The 24,441-nt window shown below is 42.5% G+C and overlaps 2 protein-coding genes across 3 annotated transcripts in view; one reads left to right on the top strand and one right to left on the bottom strand.

Annotated features, from left to right (window-relative positions):
- The window catches only part of NCOA3 (nuclear receptor coactivator 3), a 106,475-nt gene extending 87,560 nt beyond the window's left edge, over nucleotides 1–18,915 (top strand). Inside the window, exons 15-23 of one of the 2 annotated variants that reach the window (XM_028138250.2) lie at nucleotides 73–399; nucleotides 497–623; nucleotides 2,755–2,926; nucleotides 9,432–9,725; nucleotides 11,031–11,135; nucleotides 12,366–12,612; nucleotides 14,631–14,805; nucleotides 15,148–15,289; nucleotides 15,592–18,915. In XM_028138250.2, coding sequence (XP_027994051.2) covers nucleotides 73–399; nucleotides 497–623; nucleotides 2,755–2,926; nucleotides 9,432–9,725; nucleotides 11,031–11,135; nucleotides 12,366–12,612; nucleotides 14,631–14,805; nucleotides 15,148–15,289; nucleotides 15,592–15,603 — 1,601 coding nt within the window. In that variant the 3' untranslated portion in view covers nucleotides 15,604–18,915. Of the gene's footprint in view, nucleotides 1–72; nucleotides 400–496; nucleotides 624–2,754; nucleotides 2,927–9,431; nucleotides 9,726–11,030; nucleotides 11,136–12,362; nucleotides 12,613–14,630; nucleotides 14,806–15,147; nucleotides 15,290–15,591 lie in introns of both variants that reach the window. The other variant, XM_028138231.2, reaches the window with a different exon arrangement.
- An 850-nt stretch (nucleotides 18,916–19,765) lies between these two features.
- SULF2 (sulfatase 2) overlaps nucleotides 19,766–24,441 on the bottom strand; it is a 72,426-nt gene continuing 67,750 nt past the window's right edge. The window contains exons 14-20 of the mRNA XM_008159176.3: nucleotides 24,311–24,370; nucleotides 23,716–23,885; nucleotides 23,355–23,497; nucleotides 22,273–22,396; nucleotides 21,682–21,715; nucleotides 21,407–21,460; nucleotides 19,766–20,468 (exon numbers count right to left, since the gene is read on the bottom strand). Of these exons, the coding sequence (XP_008157398.2) occupies nucleotides 20,438–20,468; nucleotides 21,407–21,460; nucleotides 21,682–21,715; nucleotides 22,273–22,396; nucleotides 23,355–23,497; nucleotides 23,716–23,885; nucleotides 24,311–24,370 (616 nt within the window). The 3' untranslated portion in view covers nucleotides 19,766–20,437. The remainder of the gene's footprint in view (nucleotides 20,469–21,406; nucleotides 21,461–21,681; nucleotides 21,716–22,272; nucleotides 22,397–23,354; nucleotides 23,498–23,715; nucleotides 23,886–24,310; nucleotides 24,371–24,441) is intronic.

Genomic DNA, 24,441 nt, shown 5'->3' with positions numbered 1-24,441 from the left:
ACTTGACCTATCTGATATAAGAAGGATTTCATTATAATATGGAAAAGACCTAATCATTTCTACCTGTTGCAGGTGGACCAAACAGAAATGTGACTGTGAATCAGACTCCTTCCTCCGGAGACTGGGGCTTATCAAATTCAAAGGCCAGTAGGATGGAATCCATGAGTTCAAACTCCATGGGAAGACCAGGAGCAGATTATAATGTTTCTTTACCCAGACCTACAATGGGTGGCTCAATGCCCACCTTGCCTCTTCGGTCCAATAGCATTCCTGGTGCGAGACCAATGTTGCAGCAGCAGCAGCAGCAGCAGCAGCAGCAGCAGCCACAGCAACATCAACAGCAACAGCAACAACAGCAACATCAACAGCAACAGCAACATCAGCAGATGCTTCAAATGCGTAAGCATCTCCTTCATAAAAAAGAAAATTAGATGTTTTAGAGTAATTTTTGCTATTGGCTTATTTCAAAATTTATTCTTTCTTTTTGTTCCCCCAGGGCCTGGTGAAATTCCTATGGGAATGGGGGTCAGTCCTTATGGCCCAGCAGCACCATCTAACCAATTAGGTTCCTGGCCAGACGGCATGTTGTCCATGGAACAAGGCCCTCATGGGACTCAAAATAGGTGGGGGCTTATTATGTGACTCTAGAGAAAGTTAGCCTCAGCTTATCTAGAAAAGGATCAGAACACAGAACACAGCAACAGCAGCTGATCAATGAATCTCTCACATCATTGATGTTTCTCTCTCTCTCTCTCTCTCTCTCTCTCTCTTCTTTCCTCTCTGAAATCAATAACTATATGAAAAAGAATGAGGAAAAACTCTGTAATTAGGTACTCAGTTGCTGTGTGGTCGTTTCATGGATAATTGTATGTAAAAACAAGGCTGAGGCAGCAAGCAGTGGTATTCATTGGAGAGGGAGGAGATAGAGCTCTGTTGTTCAGCTACCAGGATTCTTGAGTGGTCAAACCTGGGAGCTTCTGTGAGGTAGTTGTCTCTCATCTATATATATAAAAGCCTAATATGCTAAGTGTTTGACCGATTGGTTGACCAATTGGTCGACCACTCAACCAGTTGCTATGATGCGCACTGACCACCAGGGGCAGACTCTCCCACTGGTAGGTTAGCTTGCTACTGGGGTCCAGCCGATCAGGACTGGGTGAGATGGGCTAGACATGCCCTGGAGCCAACCTACCGGGATCCCTCCCTACCCTCTAAAATATTTATTCTAATTAATTTCCTTTCAATGTGCAAGAATTCATGCACCAGCCCTCTAGTACTCTAGCAATGTTATAATCCTCCTCCATGAGAAGGGGGTAAATTAGCACCAGTTTTATAAGATAAATGGTGTTCAGAGGATAAATAAGTATATTTTTTATGGAAAATTAATTTTTAAGGATTGGATTCTTTTAAAAATTACTTAAAACATTTCAGGGATGATGGTGACAGTGAACTATACATAGCACTCTTAAAAAAGATTGTGGATTATGTTTATATTTCATTTTTATTTAGCTTGGTTGGTAGTAACTCATTTGCATGAAAGAGGCTACCTGTCAATGTCAATTCCAACTTGAATTCTATAATAAATCAAGCTAAGAAAAAATGAATTGATCTATTGAGTAGTTTGTGATGTAACCACATGAATTTGTTACCAATTTTTAAAAAATAAGTTTTTATGGATTTGAGAGAGAGAGAGAGAGAGAAGAGAGAGAAAGAGAAAGAAACATCCATGTGGGAGAGAAACATCAATCCGGTTGCCTTCCATACCCACACTGACTGCGGATTGAACCCACAACCTGGGTATGTGCCCTCACCAGGAATCAAATAGGCAACCTTTCCATGCATGGGACAATGCTCAACAAACTGGGCCACACTGGCCAGGACATGACATGAATTTATTAACTGGAGTGTTTCTTTACCTAGTAGAGAACAAATAGTTTCATCACAGAGTTTTTCTGAGTCAGGAGAAATGTCTAGTTCCATGCCCTTTTAATGTGCTTGAGAATTGGCACCTTGCTGTGGTGTATGGAGTTTGTATTAAACCTGTCACTGCATGAGCTCTGTGGGCCACGTATAACAAAAGTTATTTTGGCAAGATACCAGGCTCAGTTCATTGATAGTGCAATGTTTCTATCTTTTTTCCTGTTCTTTTGTTGATTTCTCAATTTATGTGATTATTACCTTTATTTTTGTAGGGTCTTGAAAACTGCACCCTCCACCCCCACTCCAGTCTTTGCTATCCCCCAAATGTCTAGGGGTCTAGCAGTTACATTTTGGTGATGGGAGGGGGCAAGCCTAAGCTAGATATGATGGTCAAAGATGGCCTGGTGAATTTAAAATTGTGGGCCTTGCCTGGCCTGTGTGGTCAGTGGTTGAGCATCAACTTATGAACTGGGAGGTCACAGTTCGATTCCCAGCCAGGACACATACCTGGGTTGCTCAGTCCCTAGTATGGGGCATGCAAGAAGCAGCTGATCAATGAATCTCTCACATCATTGATGTTTCTCTCTCTCTCTCTCTCTCTCTCTTCCTCTTCTTTCCTCTCTGAAATCAATAACTATATTAAGCAAAAAATAAATAAATGAAATAAAATTGTGGGCTTTAAATTTAAATTGATATCATTTGCTATTCTCTGCTACTCAGTTCATTATTTATACTTACAGTGTTTGAGTGTTTGTTGCATATTAAAAATGTGTAATTGTGATTTTTTTATTTTGAAGAGGAAAAGCAACATTGTAATTGCAAGTCTCTTTTTAGACCACTTTTTAGGAATTCTCTGGATGATCTTCTTGGGCCACCTTCTAACCTAGAAGGACAGAATGATGAAAGAGCATTGTTGGACCAACTGCACACTCTCTTGAGCAACACCGATGCCACAGGCTTAGAAGAAATTGACAGAGCTCTGGGCATCCCTGAACTTGTAAATCAAGTAGGTAGCATTAACATGGAAATAGAAGAACATGTGTACACATCCCTGAAGCTATGCAGGTGCCTGTGTGTCTTTCCTGTTACTTGTGTTACATCACTGCCTTCATATATACCAGTATTTAATTGAAAAAATGTACTTTATAACTGTGATATTATTTCCAGCACCCTATTTTATAAAGATGTCAGATTTTAGGCAACAATGGAAATGATCGCATAAAACTACTGTGTAGTATTAAAAATGTTGCTTTCTACTTAGGTTAGGTAAGTAACATAACTTGTTTTGTTGATCCTTACCGGAGGATATTTTTTTCTATTGACTTTTAGAGAGAGTGGAAGGGGAGAGAGAAGAGGGAAGTGAGAGAGGGAGAGAGAAGCATCGATGTGAGGGAGACACATCTATTGGTTGTCTCCCACATGCTCTCTGACTGGGGCCGGGGATCGAACCTGCCACCCAGGTATGTGCCTTGACTGGTAATTGAACCCTTGACCCTTGGGCTGACGCTCTAACCAAATAGCCACACTGGCCAGGGTTGTAACATAACTTTTTATTTTATTAATTTTTTTCAATTACAGTTTACATAAGAGTCCTCATTTTTATTTTTTAATCCTCACCCGAGGATACATTTTTATTGGTTTTAGAGAGGGAAGGAGGGAGAGAAGGGGGAAGGTAGAGAGAGAGAGGGAGAGAAATAAAGAAAGACAGAAGGAAGGAAAGACAGAAAGAAGGAAAGGAAGAAGGAGGGAGGGAGGAAGGAAAGGAAGGAGGAAGGAGGGAAGGAAGGAAAGAAAGAAGGAAGGAAGGAAGGAAGAAGGAGGGAGGGAGGAAGGAAAGGAAGGAGGAAGGAGGGAAGGAAGGAAAGAAAGAAGGGAGGAAGGAAAGGAAGGAGGAAAGAAGGAAGGAAAGAAGGAAAGAAGGAAAGAAAAAGAGATTGTGGATCAATTCCGCAACCTGGGTATATGCACTGACCAGGAATTGAACCCATGACCTTTCGGTGTATGGGACAAAGCAACTGAGCCACACCGTCCAGGGCAAGAGTCCTTATTTTTATAATTACCTCTCTTTACTACCTAGCCAAGCGATATATACTCTGGGAAGGCAAGCTTTTTTAAAATGTTAAACAAAACCCATCTTCAATGGTAAATCTGTCATCACCCCAGCACCATCATCTCCTATTCACAGTTACCTATGCAGTCTTACAAAAATATGTCATTCATAAGTCTGTATTTTTTGAAACAGATACATTGTGTAGTGTCTGTAGTGTCTGATTTATTTAAAGGTTGTGGAGGACTGGGGGCTGGTTTGTGCATTCAGTGATAAGCAGGAGAAATGGTTAAGGTGTTCTCAGTCTTTGTTGGGGACAAATGTGTACACAAAGTACATGGTGTGAATGAACAAGTTACAAAAGAAATACTGAACATGATTATGTAAGAAAAATTTTTGCCACTCTACTGGCAACAAAAATTCTTGTTTTAAATTGTCTTTCTTTGATTTGGGAGATTGAACATACTTTGAATTTTTTTGGCCATTTAATTGTGTTTTTTAGTAATTTCCTGATGGGGTTTTAATTTTGTTTATCTGCAACAGTACTTTATGTTTCGTTATTGATTTGTTGATTCTTTCTCTTAACAAATATTTGTCTTCTGTGTGCCAAACAGTCTCTTATTAGATGCCGAGAGGAGCAATAGTGAGCAAATTAATTCCTGCTCTCAGAGCTCACATCCCACTGGGCAAGGCAGACATCAGGCAAGGAGCCACACAGTTAGAAGTAGAGGTTATGAGAAAAGGCATATGATACTATGAAACCTTTATCATAGAGGGACCTTTCTTTAAAAATTTTTTAAAAATGGATTTCAGAGAGGAAGGGAGAGGTAGAGATAGGACCATCAATGATACGAGAAAATCGATTGGATGCCCTTTGCATGCCCCCTACTGGGATTCGAGCTCGCAGCTCCAAGCACATGCATGTGCATGTGCCCTGAGGGGGAATTGAACCTGTGACCTCCTGGTTCAGAGGTTGATGCTCAACTATTGAGCCACGCCTGCCGGCCATAAAGGGACCTTAAGGTAGGGTGTGCAGTGTCAAATTTTTCTCTAAAGAGTCATATTTGAGATGTGATTTGAAGTATGACTATTACCTAATGCAAATAGTTTTTCCAGTTTCTTTGTAGTGGTGGCTTGTTTATAGTTTGGTTATTTAGTTTAAAATATTTGTGTTTTCAAACTCAGCATGATGAGATAAAGCAGGCGTCCTCAAACTACGGCCTGCGGGCCACATGCGGGTGTTTTTGCCGTTTTGTTTTTTTACTTCAAAATAAGATATGTGCAGTGTGCATAGAAATTTGTTCATAGTTTTTTTAAACTATAGTCTGGCCCTCCCAACGGACTGAGGGACAGTGAACTGGCCCCTGTTTAAAAAGTTTGAGGACCCCTGAGATAAAGAATAACTGGGGTTTTACTTGAATGGCCAGGAAGGCTTTTTCTGGGGAGATGGCATATAAGCTGACACCTGAAGGATGAGAAGGAGGCAGATCTGCAAACGGCTAAGGGAAGAGCATTCAGAAGAGGCACTGCTAACTCAACCTTAGGCAGGACAGAGCTTTCTGGGGGGTTTCTAGAAAATCAGCAAGAGCAGAGAGGGGTTGGTATAAGATGATGTTGGAGAGGCAAATGGAAGCAAGGTCTCACAAAGCCATCTTCAGGAGTCTGGAGTTTCTCTGCTACATTGGGAAGCCATGGAAGATTTTTAGCAGGGTATTGATGAAACCTTTCCCTTTTTCTTATAATTAATTTTTATTTTTAGCAAAGTAGTCTTTGTAACTTAATAAAATGGCACGAAATATACTTATTGAAGAACCACAGTCATTTGCCTCAGGGGTAGTGAAACTCTGCATATTTTGATGATATTTCTAAGTAATATGCTTATGCAGTTATTTCTTTATCAACTTCAGTCTATCTATTGTATTCCTGATATGATAGTTGACTACTCATTCAGAGTTTCTCATCTGAGAATCTTGGGGTCAGATTTGCTTTGGAATTCAGGAGTTTTGGATTTTAGAAAGGTGAACGGTACATGTATACCACACATTACACAATATCTCTGGTAGACTCTTGAGCTGTACTATGCTTTTGGGCAGTAGACTTGTGATCAAACATGTTAATACTTTAATAGCAAGATACATAAATAGTCACGCTAAGTGGGATATGTAGAGATTATGTATTGCTTCATATAAATTCAGGTCTGGTTTTGCTGTTAAATACATTTGTTGCTAATGAAAAATTGTTAGGTGGTTGTTTTTTAGAGCTTTACTGGATTTTTGGAATTTCAGGTAAGAAATTGTGGATTGCTTTTTTTATCCCCTCTTCCTCCAGTGCACACTCACATACCCATAGCCATTACATACACATGTGCACGTGCTCTCTTTGTACATCCAATATAATCATGTCTTCTGTTGTTAAATAGGTAGTCAATATTTACATTATTTTGATTCATGACTGATCCAGGTATAGTTTGTATAGGGTTTTTGTTTTTGTTTATTTTTTCTGAGTTAATTGCCTTCTTTTTATTTGCTTTGTTTTTTTACACACTTACTGCTACAACAGAAGTACAAAATTTCTCTTATTTTTTTCTTCACCTGTTCAGAGATTTCAATTCCTTTTCTCCCTCCTATAGTTCCTGTCCATGTATTTTACTCTGCCCTTGAGAGGCAGGTTTAATGATTATTAATTGTCACTCTTCTATGTTGGAGCCCCAGTTCCTGAATCTCAGGTTATTATTATACTCCTTTGTTTTTCTAAGTTACAATTTCTATTAACTTCTTCATCTCTGCTGCCTGAGATACAACATTTTGGGTCCACATATGTCTGAAAATATTTCCCACCTCCCCTCCCCCACATGCATGTCTGGCCGTGTATTAAATTCTAGGTTGAAAACAATTTCCTCTTAGGATTTGGAAGAAAACTTCCATAATTTTCTAGGGTTGCCATTGAGTCATATTCCAGTCTGATTGCCCTTTCTCTCTGTGTGTGAGACCCACTTATTCTCTTTGGAATTACTCAGGAACCTTTTCTCTCTGAAATTTCATGATGTTCTATCTTGGTATGTCTCTTATTCATTCTGCTGTGTATTAGATGCTATTCCCTTTGGTTTGGGGCCATTTTCTTATATAAATTCTTTAATAATTCTATCTCTTTTGTTTCTTCTGATTTTTCTTTTTGGGGTGCCTGTTAACATGTTGGGTGTTATATTGATACTGTTTTTGTTTTTTTTTAAATCGTTGTTTTTAAGTTAGTTTTTATTTGAGGCACTAATGTTGGAAGCTTTCACCATCAAATATCTGGTGATTCTGGACTACCTTTTTATATTTAAGAGTGATGCATTAAAAAGCAGGACCAGTCTTATTTCAGGACTCCTCAAATTGCAACATGTGGATTTGTTGGCCCTCCGTGCCCTCTACTCCCATTATATAGTTTTTCTAAAGAGGGTCCTCCATTTCTTGCCTGGAATTTTTTTTTATTGCCTGGTTACATTTTGGGAGCTGGGTTAGAGAAATGAGTTGATGATCCCATAGTGTTAAGATATGAAATTAAATTCTACTAGAAATTATAAATATATAAGATTTTTTGTTCTCAGCCTCTGCCCTGCTCCTACTGTCTCCGGGGCTTAGTATCCCTGAACCCAGGCGCTTGGAGGAGAGTAGGTAGAAGGTACAGACACTTGGCTATGTGGAGTTGGGAGCAGGCTGAGGGCAGGGGATAGTTGGCCCCCCCTGCCCTATACTCAGACTCCTGACCAACAGCCTATGTGAGCACTGTGCCTGCCTGCTCTCTGAGGAGCCTCTGATGACTTCCTAGGAGACATTTGCTCAATTCTTGTGTTTTCCTCTCAGGCACATGGGTCTCAGTTTCTCTGCTCTGTTGAGTTACTCCTTTCACTTTCTGTCTTTCAGATACCTGTTGAACTATGTGATCTTGTTGGCCTTCTTTATTCTCATTGTTTTGGGGATAAATAGTACCTTTTTAATTTTTTGCTGTCATTTTAGTAGGGTTAGCAAGAGAAAATTGGTAAATGTGCAGCATCGATTTGCTATGTTACTATAGTAATTTTTACTGTATAATTTTTCTTTATAAAAAGATATCTCAGATTGCTGTCTGGAGAAGGGAATTGGATGATGGGACAAAGTAGAAATTCTACTTTGTAGTAACACAGATGCCAGTTGCTACAAGATTTCAAGAGGTGTCTTGGAAAGGGCCACAGCAATGGAGTGGAAAGAAAAATATACCATGTGCCATGGAGGCAAAACTGATAGGACTTGGTGGACTGTGTGTACATGCATGTGCATACACACACTTGGGCAGGGAGAATGGAAGAATCAAAATTGCTGACTTAGTTCCGGATGAATGGTGTTGCCATATTCTATGTTGTGATACGGGAAAGACTGGAGGAGAATCAGGCTTTTGGGAGTGGGGCTGTCGGGAATCACAGCTTCTGTTTTCTGCATGTTAAGTTTGAGATGCCTGAGATATTTAGGTAAAGATGTTATGTAGGCATTTGCATAAGCAAAATTAGAGTTCAGAGACATTTGAACTAGAGACCAAAAAATTGGCAGGTGTTGCTAGTAGATGAAAACATCCAAGTAGAAAATGTAATGAGAGAAAAGAGGGCTAACAGTCCCCTCCAGGGAGAGGCCCGTGAGGTGGGAGAAAAGCCATTGTGTGTGGTGTCACAGGACAGTGGGGTGAAGTGTGCTTTAAGGCAAGCCTTGGTGAGGGTGTGGACTGCACACTTGGCATTTTGTGCCTATGAGTAAAGATAAAGGTGAATGCAGCAACTGACAGGTTCTTCTTGTCTTAGCATGGCAGGCTCTTCCTTCCTTCAGAATATTTATTTTTACGTCTTTTTTGTCATCCACTAGACATTCTTTTGTGCACATCCTTAGCAGAAGTGATGTTGGCACATAATAGGCACTTGATAAATAAATACTTGTTGAATGAAGCCAGCCTGCCCACTACTGACAGATGGTAGTGAATGACCACCTTTAGGTGAATACGACGCAGGGGCCATGAGCTTTTGTTAATTTACCTAAATCACCTGTTGCAAACTTCAAAAATGTTCTTTTGCAAATTACATTCGAATTTACTAAGCATAGTGATTTTAATTGATTTGTTTCATATATTGATTTATATATACCATGTTGGTACAGAAATCTAGTCCGGAACAAATAGTATTTCTCCAGGTACTTAATACATTGAAGATATTTGGTGCAGAAAATGTTTGCGTGTCTATCTGTGTGAAACCTTGTGCTAGGCACTAGGACACAGCTGTGAAAGATGGGGCATGGTCTGTGTTCTCATGGGACTTCAGACATTAAACTTGATTTTGCTTTTGGAACTCTACAACATCATTGTTCACGTATATTAACTTTATTTTTCACCTTCTTTAGAGCATTTGATTTCAGTTGTTTTTCCAGTTGTACTTCACTGTTCGTTTGTGTGTTTGATGTTTAAGGGACAAGCTTTGGAGCCCAAACAGGATGTTTTCCAAGGCCAAGAAGCAACAGTAATGATGGATCAGAAGGCAGCATTATATGGGCAGACGTATCCAGCACAGGGGCCTCCAATGCAAGGAGGCTTTAATCTTCAGGGACAATCACCATCTTTTAACTCTATGATGAGTCAGATGAACCAGCAAGGCAATTTTCCTCTCCAGGGAATGCATCCTAGGGCCAACATCATGAGACCTCGGACAAACACCCCCAAGCAACTTAGAATGCAGCTTCAGCAGAGGCTGCAGGGCCAGCAGGTAACCAGTCACGTGCTCTGCCTTGGCCAAAGCGGCTTTACCTTTGGCCTCCTCTTCTTCAATTGTTGGTGTTCTTCAGGGCTTGTGTCACTGGCTCTCTAACTCTTGTTAACTAAAATTCCTTTTGTTTTCACTTCTGTGTAAGATTTTGTTTGTATAGATGGTTTCTTGTTAGGGGCCGTGTGCTAGAATTGGGTACTTTTTTATAAGAATAGTCTGATGTACATGTTAAAAAGTCGGTTTCAGAGAGGATTGCTCTTGGGAGAGAAAAGTATTTCTCAATGACTTTGTAGTCCTGGAGGTAGATAACTTCTATTTTTTAAAAGTTTGTAATAGTAATAACCAAATATTTAAACCTTATTGATTTCAGCATTCTTAAAGATTTATTTATTTATTTATTTAGAGAGGAAAAGAGAGGGAGAGAAACATCGATGTGAAAGAGAGATATTGATTGGCTGCGTCCTGCATGCCCCCTACTGAAGATTAGCCTTGAAACCCTGGCATGTGCCCTGCCTGGGAATCAAACTGGCAACCTTTTGGTGCATGGGATGATGTCCAACCAACTGAGCCATACCGGCTAGGGCTCAGCATTCTTTTTATGGAATCTCTGCTTTCTAGACGTTTTATAAAACTTGAACTCTCTTAATATGCTAAGATAGAACATTTTTCTCATTGTTTCCTTAATCCCCAAGAACTATTTTAAAACTTAATTGTTTGTATTGTTTGCATTGTGGGTGTGCTGAGTTATCAAATGTGGCAGACTGAACCATGTAAACAAGTGAGTGAGTGAGTTTAGAATCCGGTGAGCCAGACATGCTTCTAGTGTATGAGTATTCCTAAAAGTCAGTTTAGTGCTCAGGAAAGCTGTTTTAATGTGCTCATGGTATCATTTTACTTTTTACAATTTCTTTCTAATAAAATTTACCTAAGAAAAGATAACAGAAGAGGTAGTTTATTCAGTGTTACTCTGACAAGTTAAAGCTGTTTCCCCAGTTGCCTAAATAATCCCAGAGAACATCTGACTTCACAAATCCTTTGCATTCCTGTTGAAGATATTCTTTAAGCTGCAAAATTGCACTTACACTTTTTCTTCCGATGCCAAACAATAAAGTTTCATATGCTTGCTAGCCCAAAACTTTTCAGCATGAACTTGATCAAGTGTGCAAGTGTACTGGTTCAGCTTAGATGTGTCTTACCCAGGCTAACGGGTTTGGAAATACCATGGTTCTTCCCTGGGTAGTGTTGAGGATTTGGAAAGGTATTAACATGTTCCATTTGCATCCTAACCAACCTGTTTCTCTCCAGTTTTTGAATCAGAGCCGGCAGGCACTAGAAATGAAAATGGAAAACCCCACTGCTGGTGGAGCAGCAATGATGAGGCCCATGATGCAGCCCCAGGTGAACTCCCAGGTAAGAATAAGTTTCTCGATGTTCAGTTTCACTGTCCTATGTCCAGCACAGGGTCTCGTGTGGCCTGTGCTTGGCTCTCAGTAAATGTTTATTAAATAAAATAATTCCAAGTTTCTTGTGTAAGAAACCATCCCATGGTCTCATCACACTTTTTCTTTCATTCTTTTCTCTTGGTGGTGACTGGGAAGAATCAGAAGAGGAAGGTTCTTTTATCAATACCACTGATTCGTGTTTTTTTAAAATTAATTCCCATTTGCAGTCAATTGCTGTATTGTGAAAACAGCTGTCACTGCTTTTTAGGAATTTAAGATAATCTGTAAACTTTGCTCTGTTCTTGGATTATGAAACCATATTCTTCCTAGGCAACATTTGAAATTGTAAGAACAATAAAGAAGAAAATAAGTAAAACATAATCTTACTCTCAGTAATAACCTCTGAGATGATCTATTTCCCATAGAGGGAGGGATGATATTGAAGTTTCTACCTTCAGTCCAAGGTGGAGAGTGTATTAAGGTATTTTCTTAATGTGCATGAGGCAGAGGATAACACAAAAATCCTTTACTGTGGTCCGAAATGCTGTTCATAATTATTAAAAAACAACAGCGAAATGCTCTATTTTCACTGTCTTAGGTCCACTTGGAAGTATTGATATCTATATTTCTTGATAATCAGACATCCTGTAAAGTTTGCTTTTGGAGATGGTGTCTCCCAGCTGGTAGAGCACAAACCAGCTTTCTTGCTCAGTGCTTTGATCGTGTCACCGCTGGAATTTCCAGATAGCTTCTTACGTCTGCCTCCTCTTTCGGAGGTTTAAAGAGACTATGACTTCCTGGCATGGATTCCTGCTTTCTGAGTGTAACCCCGTTCATTTTTTCTCCCCCCTTGTTTCAAATCTCCTTCTCCCCAATACACTCAATCCTGCCCCTTTTCATTTTTTTTTCTTCAGTTTCTGAAAAGTTTGAATGTTATCTATTTAAAGCTTGACAGCTGTCTACTTTCATCTCCTGATCCCAAATAATTTCTAGGTCCCTATTCTGCAAATCTTCACCCTCCTACCCATAGAAAGCCTTGACCATGATGAGAATTGTACATTTTCCCTTTTTTTGTAATTACATAGAAAGGCATTGGTTTTTTTCTCTGATACCTGATGTTTTGTGGGGGTTCTGTATGTATGAAATCGGCTGGTTCTTGCTCTATGTGTGTAACTGATTCTTTCTTGGGTATTAGCAGGGGTTTCTTAATGCCCAGATGGTTGCCCAGCGCAGCAGGGAGCTGCTAAGTCATCACTTCCGACAGCAGAGGGTGGCGGCAATGATGATGCAGCAACAGCAGCAGCAGCAGCAGCAGCAGCAGCAGCAGACCCAGGCCTTCAGCCCACCCCCTAACGTGACTGCCTCCCCCAGCATGGATGGGGTTTTGGCAGGGCCTGCCATGCCACAGGCTCCACCCCAGCAATTTCCATATCAACCAAATTACGGTAAATTTGACAATGAAAATGTCTGTCCCAAAGTAATATTACTAAGGACTTAAGATTCACTAGATCTGATGCATATTAAGAACAAAAATACTATTCACTCCCTCTTGTTATTTCACAAGAAAAATGTAATTAAAAATAACAGAACAAAAAGGTCTACTGCCATGCACAGGTAATTATCATTGAGGTAGATAGTTTGTCATAGTTGAGTATGTTTTTCCAGGTCTTGTTTTCTTTTTTCAGCTCTCCACATCTTAATTTGGAAGACTACCAAGGTGTTACCACGTTCCACCCAATACGTCTCTACAGTCTCTGAATGTTTGGTCAAGTCAGAGAGAGGGGTGTGTTGTGGGTTTTTATTGGTGACTTAGACATGTATTATATACACTGAGTGGCCAGATCTGAACACATAATAATCTGGCTACTCAGTGTATATTCCTATATAATAAAAGGCTAATATGCAAATTGTCCCCTCGACCAGGAGTTCGACCAGCAGGCAGGCCGGCCAACCGCCCATGTCCCCTCCCCCTGGCCAGGCTGGCCGGACCCCACCCATGCACAAATTCATGCACCAGGCCTCTAATACACACACACACATACATACATATACATATACACACACACTCACACACACTGAGTGGCCGGATTATTATGCGTTCAGAGATCATAATAATCTAGCCACTCAGTGTATATTTATACACACACACACACATATATTAGAGGCCTGGTGCACAGAATTCGTGCACTCGGAGTGAGGGGGGGGGTCCTTCAGCCTGGCTTGCGCCCTCTTGCAGTCTGGGAGCCCCGCGATTGATCACCCTGCAGAGGGAAGCCCCACCCACCGCCGCCGGCTGGGTAGCCTGGGCTTCCTTCTCTGGGGCGATTGTGGAGTCCCCCAGCCAGTGGCCTGGGCCTCCCTCTGCCAGGCGATCGTGGGACAATGATGAGTCCTCCCCCCCCCCCCCCCCCCCCCCCCCCGAACAATTGCATCGCACCTGCCTTGGCAGCAGCAGTCAGTGCTAGCCCGAGGCGCAGGCAAGCCTCGGAAGGCGGCTGCCCAGCCGCCCAGGGCCGCCCGAGGCTCAGGTAACCAGGGCCGGCTGAGGCTTGCGCTGCGGGCAGTGGCAGCAGCAGAGGTGTGATGGGGGCATCGCCTTCCCCTGATTGCCGGATCGCCTCTCGCCCCTGAGGGCTCCCAGACTGTGAGAGGGGCAGGCCAGGCTGAGGGACCCCGTGCTCCAGTGAATGAATTTTCATTCAATAGGCCTCTAGTATATATATAAAAGCTTAAGCGACCGGTTGACCACTTGACTGGTTGCTATGACACGCACTGACCACCAGGGGGCAGATGCTCAATGCAGGAGCTGCCCCCTGGTCGTCAGTGCGCTCCCACAGCAGGAACGCTGCTCAGCTGACCAACGGGCACCAGATGCAGGGCTCACAACTGGCTGCCACAGCCCGGAGACCACAGTGGAGTGCCAGCAAGCCTACTGAGAGGTGGTGGCGATGGCAAGGGCAGTGGGGCCAGGGTGAGCAGGAGCGGCAGGCAGTGTTGGACTGCCAGTTTCTGCCCGATCGCCGAGGGACCCCACCGGTGCACAAATCCGTGCACTGGGCCTCTAGTATTACAATAATGCTTATACCTCTTGGGGATAGTGGTATCTACTGGGGAGATTACATTTCAGAATGCATCCCTGCCAGTTGGGGACAACAGCTCTTCTGCCCTCTATAGAGGGACAGAATAATGTGAGTAATATAATATGGAATCCCTTTTATACAGAGAGCTTACTGAAGTAACTACCCTTTAAGTGATCTAGGCAGTGTGCTTTTCAGTAGTAAGCCTGTCACTCTAGTTGGCATCTTGGTGAGAAGCAAGAATAACTGGCAGGCAGCAGCCTATAGCACTGTCTTATACTTGTGACCTCCTGCCTTTAAAAAAAAGAACATAAAATTACTATAGAAAGCTGATGTTCTAAGGAGTAGCATTTGAGCACTGTAATTTTTTTCTTTCTTTTTTAAAGGGATGGGACAACAACCAGATCCAGCCTTTGGTCGAGTGTCCAGTCCTCCTAATGCAATGATGTCATCAAGAATGGGTCCCTCCCAGAATCCTATGATGCAGCACCCTCAGACCGCACCTATGTATCAGTCCTCGGAAATGAAAGGCTGGCCATCAGGAAACCTGGCCAGGAACAGGTGAAGAATAAGGACTTTAAAAGTCATTCATATTCTAGTGCCAAACGTTTAGATGGTCTCTGCATTTTTGAGTTCAGCATGTTTGAATGGAGAGATCAAAAGGCCTGGGTTCATATTGGGAAATGCTGTTTGGCGCATCCATTTTGTGAGTCCTTCCATGCAGGTATCTGTGACAGCATTGAATACAGACAGCTGTGAAAAATAGAGGGCAGGCTGTCCGGGAGTTCCTTTCATCTTGTTCTCTGCTTAAGTACAGTGACATCTGGCAAAATTATGAGAGTCTCTGTGTGTATGTTCTGTGTCACCAAAGTGACTTGGGGTAATTTCACACTTCCTTTGCAGCTCCTTCCCCCAGCAGCAGTTTGCCCACCAGGGGAATCCTGCAGCATATAATATGGTGCACATGAATGGCAGCAGTGGTCCCATGGGACAGATGAACATGAACTCCATGCCCATGTCTGGCATGCCCTTGGGCCCTGAGCAGGTATGGGATCTATTTTTTACTTTCTCAAAATGTTTTTCTTGATCTCTGGAAGGAGCCCAAGCCTCAACTGTAATCTAAATTCCGAGGTAGATTTTTAACTTGGATGTAAAACTTAAAAATATAGTTACTGAAAAAAATTTTGGTTTGAAGGCATTGGGCCACTAGATACTTTTGATAATTTGAGATCTTAGGAATCTGACTCATTCAAGCCAGAACCATGTTGCAAGCCATCAGTGTAGATATAGGGATTTATTTTTTCTTATGTAGTGTTTTTCACTCATGTTTCTTTTGGTTGCTAACAGAAATACTGCTGACATCTCCACATCAGGACTTCTGAAGAATTCACTGTACAAATGACACTGCACTAGGATTATCAGGAGTAAAGAATCATTGTTCTAGGCACCCAGCTTTGAAGAAAGGACCATCTTTGATCTTCATCAAGGGTATTCCAAGTGATGTCATTTGAGTAGGACTGGATTTTAAGCTGAAGTGCGATATTAACCCCCCCCCCCCCCGCAACATGTATCATGGTGTTCAAAACAAATAGTTTTGGCATTCTGCTTCTTAGGGAGATGGTTCTGGAGGTAACGGAGTGTTATTGATCACACAATACTCCTTTGTCCCTTCTGTCTGCCTGGCTATTCAGTACAGAACGTTGGAGAAATCGGGAGAGATTAGAACATCTGGTTTCTCTAGTTGCAGTATTGGAGGAAGAGCAAGTGCCAGTCCTCATTTGCTTTTGTCACTACCAGGTAGAGTTCTATCCCGTAGGGTTGGCATTTCTGAATTCTCTCTTAATGATAGTGTTGAATTGCTCCAACCCTATTCTTGGTTGACTTAGGCTTTAGTTAGAATTTTCATTTGCTCCTAACGTTTTGTCATACTTCACCTCCAGGAATTCTCCTTGATGTCAAATGGCCTTGTAGAAGAGGAAATGAGATGACAGTATTTAATTGCAGCAGTAGCAATTTTTCACATGCTAACGTGCCGCCGAGTGCACTTTATTTAAAAAATAGTGGATAAATGCAATATTCTTGAGGTCTTGAGGAATGGTGAATCACATTCCTGGTTTTTGTCTAATCTGTTGGATAAGAACTATGATTTTGTTGTTGTTGAAAGTACTGGTGTCACCATTTGCCTATATGGTAGAGCAATAATGCTTTTTGAAAATAAACTGCAGAAAACCCAAGGCCAGGTACTGCATTCTGAATCAGAATTTCGCAGTGTTTCTGTGAATAGATTTTCTTTTGTAAATATGACCTTTAAGATATTATATCATGTAAAATATGTATATACTTTTTTTGTAGGTCACAACAGCTCATTTTTACAGAGTTTGTGAAGCTAAATATTTAACATAGTTGATTTCATTAAGCTCAGCGTGGTGAGGTTACAAACAGAAGAGACATCCCTGAATTTTTTGGCCTGGGGAAGAGGACAGCGATCCAGAGCTTTTCCTTCTCTCCAGCCTTAGATGCCTCGTTCTTTTCAGTCTCTTAATCTAAAAGCTTTTTAAAGAGATCATTTGTTTAGATGTAGGCATTTAAATTTTTTTTTTTTTAAATTCTTCTACCAGAACTAAGCACTTTGTTAATTTTGGGGGAAAGAATAGACATGGGGAAATGTTTTAAAAAAAGGTATCAAGAATTTAAAAATATTAAGCAATTTGATTTAAAGTGGTCCATAAATAAAACAATAGTTCATGGTTTTGTTTTTTTTTTCTTTTTCTTTTTAAATTGACTGGTGTCCTTTTGTCCACTTGAGGATTGCTCTAGGTTTTGGTTACTAGGACCTGAGTCCCAATGAGCTCTCAGGAGTAGAATCCTGGATGTGTGGTTTCTATGTCTGCTCAGCTGTGCTGTCATTCACTAACATGATGCTTTCACCATCCCTGAGAATAAGCGTTATGTCCTGGTAATTTCGTAAGGACTCAGCCCCAGGAAGTCAGTTTTGCATGATTCAGAGCTGCAGTCTGAGCGCCGTTGCACTCCCTCCTTCTGCTACCCCTGCCTTGTCTGCTGTCACAACTCCCTGACACTTGTCAGCTGGGAATAGGTAAAAAAAAATTCAGATTTAATTCCCTGTATCTAGTTTACTTTTAAGTTCAAATAATTGAATGAAATTGGGTTTTTGGAATATCTATTAATTTCAAATATCTCTGTTAGCTTTCGTGTCACATCCTAGCAATAATTGAGAGCCAGTTAATTTTTATTTCACACACATTGAGCTAATCTTTCTAGGTGCCTCTAAGGTAAGATCATTTAATTTCTTTATGAATAAGTGAAACCTATATTTCCAGAACCACCACTAGAATGGATTTGAGTCTGACACCCCATTCCCTCCTGCCACGTTAAAAATAAATCTAAGATTGTAAATCCATCAACTTCCATCATAGTGGCCTGTACTTTTCAGATAACACATCCTCCTGTCCGGAGACAGACCTGAGTCTCTTGTCTTTTTAGACACAGTTGTGTGAGGTATGTCTGAACCTTTCTTGTTTAAGTTGTGTGTGCATGGGAGAAACAGAATGGTGCTCTTACCTTTCTTGACTTTTAAAAATTAAGAACAAAAAGTTTTGTGATTCTTTTCCTTAGTCCTGGCTCCAGGCTAACTGGAAGGCAGAACCCCCTTTTTATATGAAAAAAACAAAAGTTATAAGTTTTTATATTTTCTACTTGTTCATTTTATTGGTGCAAACTTAAGATTCTCATTTTCTTTTAATAGATGCAGTCTTTGAGATAATTTGTTGTTTTTAACCTTTATTGCCCTTTTATCTTTTTTGGATAATTCTTTGTACTCCTGCTGCCTACCTCTCCTCTCCCTACTTTTTTAAACCTTGGTATCTGTTGGGTGAACAGTATAAGTAATCTTTTCATCAGCTTTTAGAATGTGAGGTATTTCCAGTATTCCTTTTTTGCTGAATCCAAAGAGATATATATATATTTTTAAAGATCAAAATGATATAAAGGAGGTACATGTTTCTTCCTTTAAAAAAACAAATAGAAATTGTTAATGTTCATATTATGATGTCACTTTTCTAAGTTGTGCATCTTGATGGAAAGGTGTAAATATCAATCAATAGGACTGCTTAATCCTATTCACTCTCCGAGGTGAGTTGGGGGTTTAGGGGGAGGTAATGTAGGACATCGGTTTGCTGTCCTAAAAGTTCTTTGATCCAGAGATAGATGCAGCTGGAAAGTAACAGAATGCATTGCGTTACCCATATGCCTGTCCAGTTCCCTTTTTATTTGCAGAAGCCATGAGTTTGTTCCCAAGTGGGAGATGCAGAGGAGCAGGAGCTGCTGTTGAGCCCAAGGCAAATTGTTTAATGAGCAGGGTGTTCTTTTTTCCTTCTTTCTCTTCCTCTCTTCCAATGTATGGGATTTTGAAGATGGAAATGTCATTCTGAGAGCAATATTTAAATTCTCAGGAATCGACTTACAGTGTTGAGAATGAATTCAATCAAGTTTACATTAAATGTTTTTAAAAAAAATCTAAATCATCCTTGAACCTGCAAAGAATCCAGACCACATGAGATAACTTATGAGATGGTTGTGTGGTTAAGGTATGACTGTTTTGCTGATCATTTTGGGTGTCATTGTAAATAAAGGTTTCTATTTAAAATTGAAGCCAAAGAGCTTGCTTTATTTACTTAAAGAAAAGTCCTTATTGGAATCAGGGTGAAAAAGAAGGTTAAGGACTCTTATTTCAAATAATAGTAGCTGTTTCTGTGAGGTTAAAATAATCTTTCTTCCCCTTAAATGCTTCTTATTGTGTGCAGCAATAGAACAGCAAAACTGAATATTATACTCTTCAAACTCGTTCCAAAAAGAAATCTTGAAAAGAACGGAACTTTTCTTACAAAAGGTGAGTGACAAGGGATCATCTACTGAATGAGAAATGGGTTGGACCAGTTGATGGCTGAGGTTCCTCCTGTTTCTCCCATTCTAGCAGCTATCTTCACCAGGTTAGACTCCCTGGGACAGAAAGGGGTTAGCGGTTGCTTTGCATTTGATTTAACACATTTAATTTAAAAGTGAGGTCCTAAAACTGGTGTAATGTGAGACTTACCTGTGAGGTCCTTGAAATATGGTAAATTTTAGTCATTAATTTGTAACCTCTGTTGTCCCTTAAAAAACCACCCAAGTCCAAGGTGTCTCCTTTGAAAAAGTTGTTGACTGGTGGTGTGTTGAATGATTGTAAGGAAAAAAAAAAACCAACACACTCCCAAGAATGGCCTTTTACAAAATGTCAAAGGTTACCTCATACTGACTGCTGGTCATTGGCTGGAGTTCTGAACATTGTGTGACACTACTTAGACTACAAAATTTCTTTACAAATACAACTTCATTAAAATGTGGGATGTACATCAGCTTCATTTCTTTCCAGGACTTAAGAAAACATTAGTTCTGGGAGAGAGCACACAGGAATAGGGGCAATGGTACCTGGATGGGAACAGAAATGTCCACACTGCAGGGCTTCTCTCTCACACTGGCCACAGCGTTTATTGACACCACCACGATCCAAAACGGGGTTTCTTCTCAGTCAGATTCCCCTAAACGTTCCACTGGTTACATGTAAATAGTCACATATTTACAGTGAAGTCCGTTTCTTCAGAGGCAGCCAGGGCTCTATGCTAGGTCAGTGTCACTTCTTTGTGCTATTGACTCACTATCCAACTGTGCACCGTTTCCAGCATCTGCACGTTGCCGCTGTCCTGCCTCTTAGTTCGTTCTTCATGACAAACCAAAAGATAAGAGGATTTAAAACAGGGTTGTTCTTCCCCTATGACTTAAAAAAACACACACATTCCAGTGACTTTTCATCCTTCAGGGAAATTAAAAAAAAACTCTCTTTATTCTTTTTCCCTTGTGAGCCTCCGAGAGGGTTAGTGGTGACTTTGATATGAAAATGCATTTTGTGCAGCTGGTGAGGTACAGTCCAAAGCAAAAGCAAGGGCAAAAATGGACTTCCTGAAGTATCACTACTCCTGGTAGTTCTCTTCCAGAATTTGCCATGTTGACTGAAAGCAAGTTCTGAATCTCCCAGGTCTCCTGGCTAACAGCATAGGTCTGCCTGAAATCACACAGGGTTTTGCATTGTCTGGATGGTCAGATGATGCCTCTGTTTGGGAGGTCCATTCCATGCTGCTTAACCTTCCCAGCCTTCCCACAGCTGTCCCCTGTGGAACAAAGCAGACTCACCTCAGTGTTTGTCATGCTGCTATGGCTTACTCAGTCCTATAGCTGCGTCAGCTTTGCTTCAAGGATGTGGCTGCTGAGGAGTATTTCTAGGTCCCTCAGACCAGGCTTGCTACCACCTCACATCTAGATTTTCAGTTGTTGGCATTTAAAGACAGGGGTAGAATGGTGGCCAAGGAGAATGTGAGAGAGAAAGATTATGTACTTTAATTCTGGGAGCACTAGAGACACGCTTAGTTGTCCCTATTAAAGCTGCATAGGTTTCTTCGCACATAAGGAAAGAAATGAATAGTCCAGAGGTTGCAAATGGCAGCTCATCAAGGCGTTTTGTTTGTCTGCATGGTAACTTAATGTCAAATTAGATGCCAATGTTAAAAAAATTCTCACACATATTTGAGTTTCTGGATTGCCCTGATGAATCAGAGGATTTTAAATTACATTGCATTTGTGCCTTTCCCTTTGGACCAGAGGTGACTTTTCTAGGTTGCCACCGTCTTTTAGCCCCCGGCCAGCCTCTGTTAGCACTGGAGTGTGCAGCATGGACATTTTGGAAACCATTTAATGAAGCTGCCCCGCCGATGTTACGTAAGGACCAGGTAACACTTCTGCAGCCACAGCCTTCAAGGTGTCTGGCAGTTACAATACTTAAGTGCTTCTCATCTTCTAAGGAATGCCTTGAGTTTACCAGGCACAGATTGTTTGTAGAGAACAACAGTGTATATAGACAAGCTATTAACCTAAAACATGAAATGTACTCAAGGATGTTACTTTATAGGAAAGACGTACATTACTGCTTCCCCTCTCATTATAGGAACAAATGAGACTAATATGTAAGAATTGGCATGCACACAGAATAGCCTTGGCAAAACGAAGCAAGCCAGAACCAGGTCTCTATTTGTAAACCCGTTCCTCAACTCACAGTGATTTGGAAGAAGGTCTCTTCATTTCTGGCCACTTTCGACGCTGAAACTGCCTAAGTTTTCAAGTGTCAAAAGGAGAATGAGTGTTAACCATCACCAAGAAAGAAAGAGTTACCCTCAAAGAACAATACAAAGATGGTCTCTTAGGTGACACCTATTACTGGTGGGCGATCCAGGCCCCTGGCAGACCAGAGAAAGGGCATCACAGAGGTTAGACTAAAGGATGGGCCTCGACATGGGACCGTTCTGAGGCTTTAGAAACAAAACCAAATACCTGTATTGCTCATAGCTTCCTCCATCTTTAAGTCCTAGAAGAGAAATGAACAAAATAGAAACAGTGAATTTAGAGTAAATATGGAACAAGCAATGACGAACTTTGTAACTGCTTTTTTTTTTTTTAAACACCGAAGGCAGTTTGTCAGAAACCCATGTGTTCCCTAGGCAGGCAGAGCGGGCTGACTAGGAGGTGAGCTTTCCTGATGCATTCCTTCAACACTGACCTTGGTCATGGTAGGGGAGGCAGTTACGGGCACGAACACCTAGGCTACAGAAAGGCAGGTGGCGGGAGGTCCCGTGTGTGGCTCTTGGCAAGTCTCTTAGAGGATGTAGTAGTGTGACCAAGTGCGTGGGCTTTGGAGTCAGCCAACCCAGTCACTCTACTTATCCATGAAGTGAGGACAGCCAGCTGTACCTCATTCAGAGGGTTGTCATAGGATCATCACAGTGGCACTTAGTGACTTTTAGCCATGGTGAGAATTCATCAATTCCTGGTGATTCTAGGTTCACTTTTCGGGCCAAGTGAACCTAAACTCCTTTCTGTGGTAACCCTGCCGCCTCACAGGCCCCACGATGGGCGCCTACTCACCCAGGTCCATGTTGCGCGTCCGGGGGTTACACTGCTTGTAACCCTTGCAACTCCTCAGCTCCATGAGCTGTACATGTAGCTGATTGAGGACATCCCTGTCCAGTGTATTCACTGCATTCATCAGCTGGTTGGAAGGAAGGTGGGTTATCAGCCAGGTGAGTGCAGGCCCTCCCCTCCCCCCCCCACAACCAGGGCACTGACTTCAGGCAGGTCAGGAGTAGCAGGTGCTATGGGATGGTAACCTTTGCTTCTGCAGGAGCCAGAGTTTGGAACAGTTAGGACTACTTTTTGCCTCTAGCCCCACCAGGCTCTCTCTTCATGAGGATAAAAACTCATGAGAATAAACCACCTCTGTGCTTCACACTGAGCTCCTGGAGCCATTGGTTAGGAAACTGTGCCTTTAAGCAGCCTTCCATCACAGTCCCTGGGCCCTGCCTAGTCTGGGAGCTACCAATGACTGAGTCTGCCAAGCCCTTTTGTAAATACAGGGATGCCCTACCTAAGGAGAAAGACTGGCAGACCATAGAGTGGCTGGCATCTAAAAGTCAGGTTTCATGTAAAATATGACTCCAGCCTCTTGAAACACTGGAGACCAGCCGGTGCCAAGGCCATGCTGCGGAGAAGCTGTAGTGCTGAGCTCGGTAGTGACCGTCCGTTGAGGTAAGACATGCTGGTTCCACTCATCAGACTCTCTGGCTCCTTTTTGTCTTGTGTGTTCTGGGCCACTTAAAATCATGTGTTCAGGTGATTTAATGTATGGAAGCACCTGGCACGTAGGAAGTGCTGCATGAGTGTTTGCTATTGTCCCTGCAGGCACCCAACAGGGTTTGGCCTGGCCCTGAGGACCCCTCCAGTCCAGGAGCCTTCACAAGTTCCCACACAGCCCGCGTTAACCTCGCCAGGGAAGAGGCTGTAATGAGGTCTAGGTTGCAGATGCAGGAAGATGGAGCCCCAAGTTCTCAGAGGCTTCACAACTCACTTCTGTCTTAGGGACTCGGATAATTTATCGCTTCCACATGGGGGCCTGATGCCAGCACCTCTGAACCCCATGCATCTCTCTCTCCAGCGTGGGTTGTCTGTACCTGGTAGGGGTCTGTGTTGAGATCAAAGTACTCGAGGAAGCCGGTTGCAAATTCACAGAAGAGGAAGTTGTGGGTCTCGTTGATTGTCCTCATGCACCAGTACGTGTTGTTGTTGGCGCTGGTGCAGGCACAGAAGGGCCCCACTGCCAAGGGAAGAGAGAGCATGCCGTGAGTGTGCCTGCAGGAAGAAACCCCTTCTGCCAGCAGGAATTCCTGTCCAGGACGCTCCCCTGAGCCGGGGCCTGTTGGGAGCACTTGTTGACCCCTGATGTCAGGGAACCTGTTCCCGAAAGACCTGTAGGGTCTGGCAAGGGGGCAGGTGAGGTCCCAGAGAAGCCCCTCTGGCCCCGGGCTTGCTCACGTGTCCAGAGAGGCGCGGTCTGCCAGTGCTGGTTGTCGTGGGTGAAGCATGTGAGGCCCGGCATGCTGCACGTGTCGTTGTTCTGCAGTCGTTTGAGCAGCTTGCGAAGTTTCTTCTTGCGCTTCTGTTCCCGCAACAGCCACACCTTGTCTTTCTCCTGCAGCCCCTTCCTGTGGGCAAACGGCCACACCGCTCTTGGCCTCCCCACCTTGGAGCCTCCTAGGGACCACTGACCCGGAACCTCTGCTGCTCTTGCCAGAGAGTTGTGAGCACAGCACTAGGGACCCCCAAGTCCCACGGCCATTCCAAGGCAGCACAGAGCCGGGGGGAGCTAGGAGGCAGCTGGACTCCAGCTCACACCAGTTTCTTGGGCCTTGTCCCACCCTGCATGGTGGGGTGCAGTACCCACTCCCACCACCGGGGGGTAGGGGGGGGGGCGGGTGCCTGGAGACCTCTGTGGATCTGGGAGTCGGACCTCTATAAGGACTGCCTTGAGCTTCCCAGGGAAAGGCCAGGACTACTTTGCCTTGTTTGTTTTAGCTTAAGGAAGGGCAGCCTCTGTGTCTCTCTCTCCCCGGCCTTAAGCCGTCCTTACCTGAAAGGATGCAGACTGGAGCCTTTGTGCTTGAGACGGCCTTTGTGCTGGGTGTGGTAACTGGAATAGAACCCAAACCCCAGGTTTCAGGAACTGCGTACAGGACAGTTCTCCTGGGTGGGTACAAAGTG

The sequence above is a fragment of the Eptesicus fuscus genome, chromosome 12 (genome assembly GCF_027574615.1).
Source record: "Eptesicus fuscus isolate TK198812 chromosome 12, DD_ASM_mEF_20220401, whole genome shotgun sequence".
Classification (NCBI taxonomy): Eukaryota; Metazoa; Chordata; class Mammalia; order Chiroptera; family Vespertilionidae; genus Eptesicus; species Eptesicus fuscus.
This window is presented reverse-complemented; position numbering and strand designations above follow the sequence as displayed.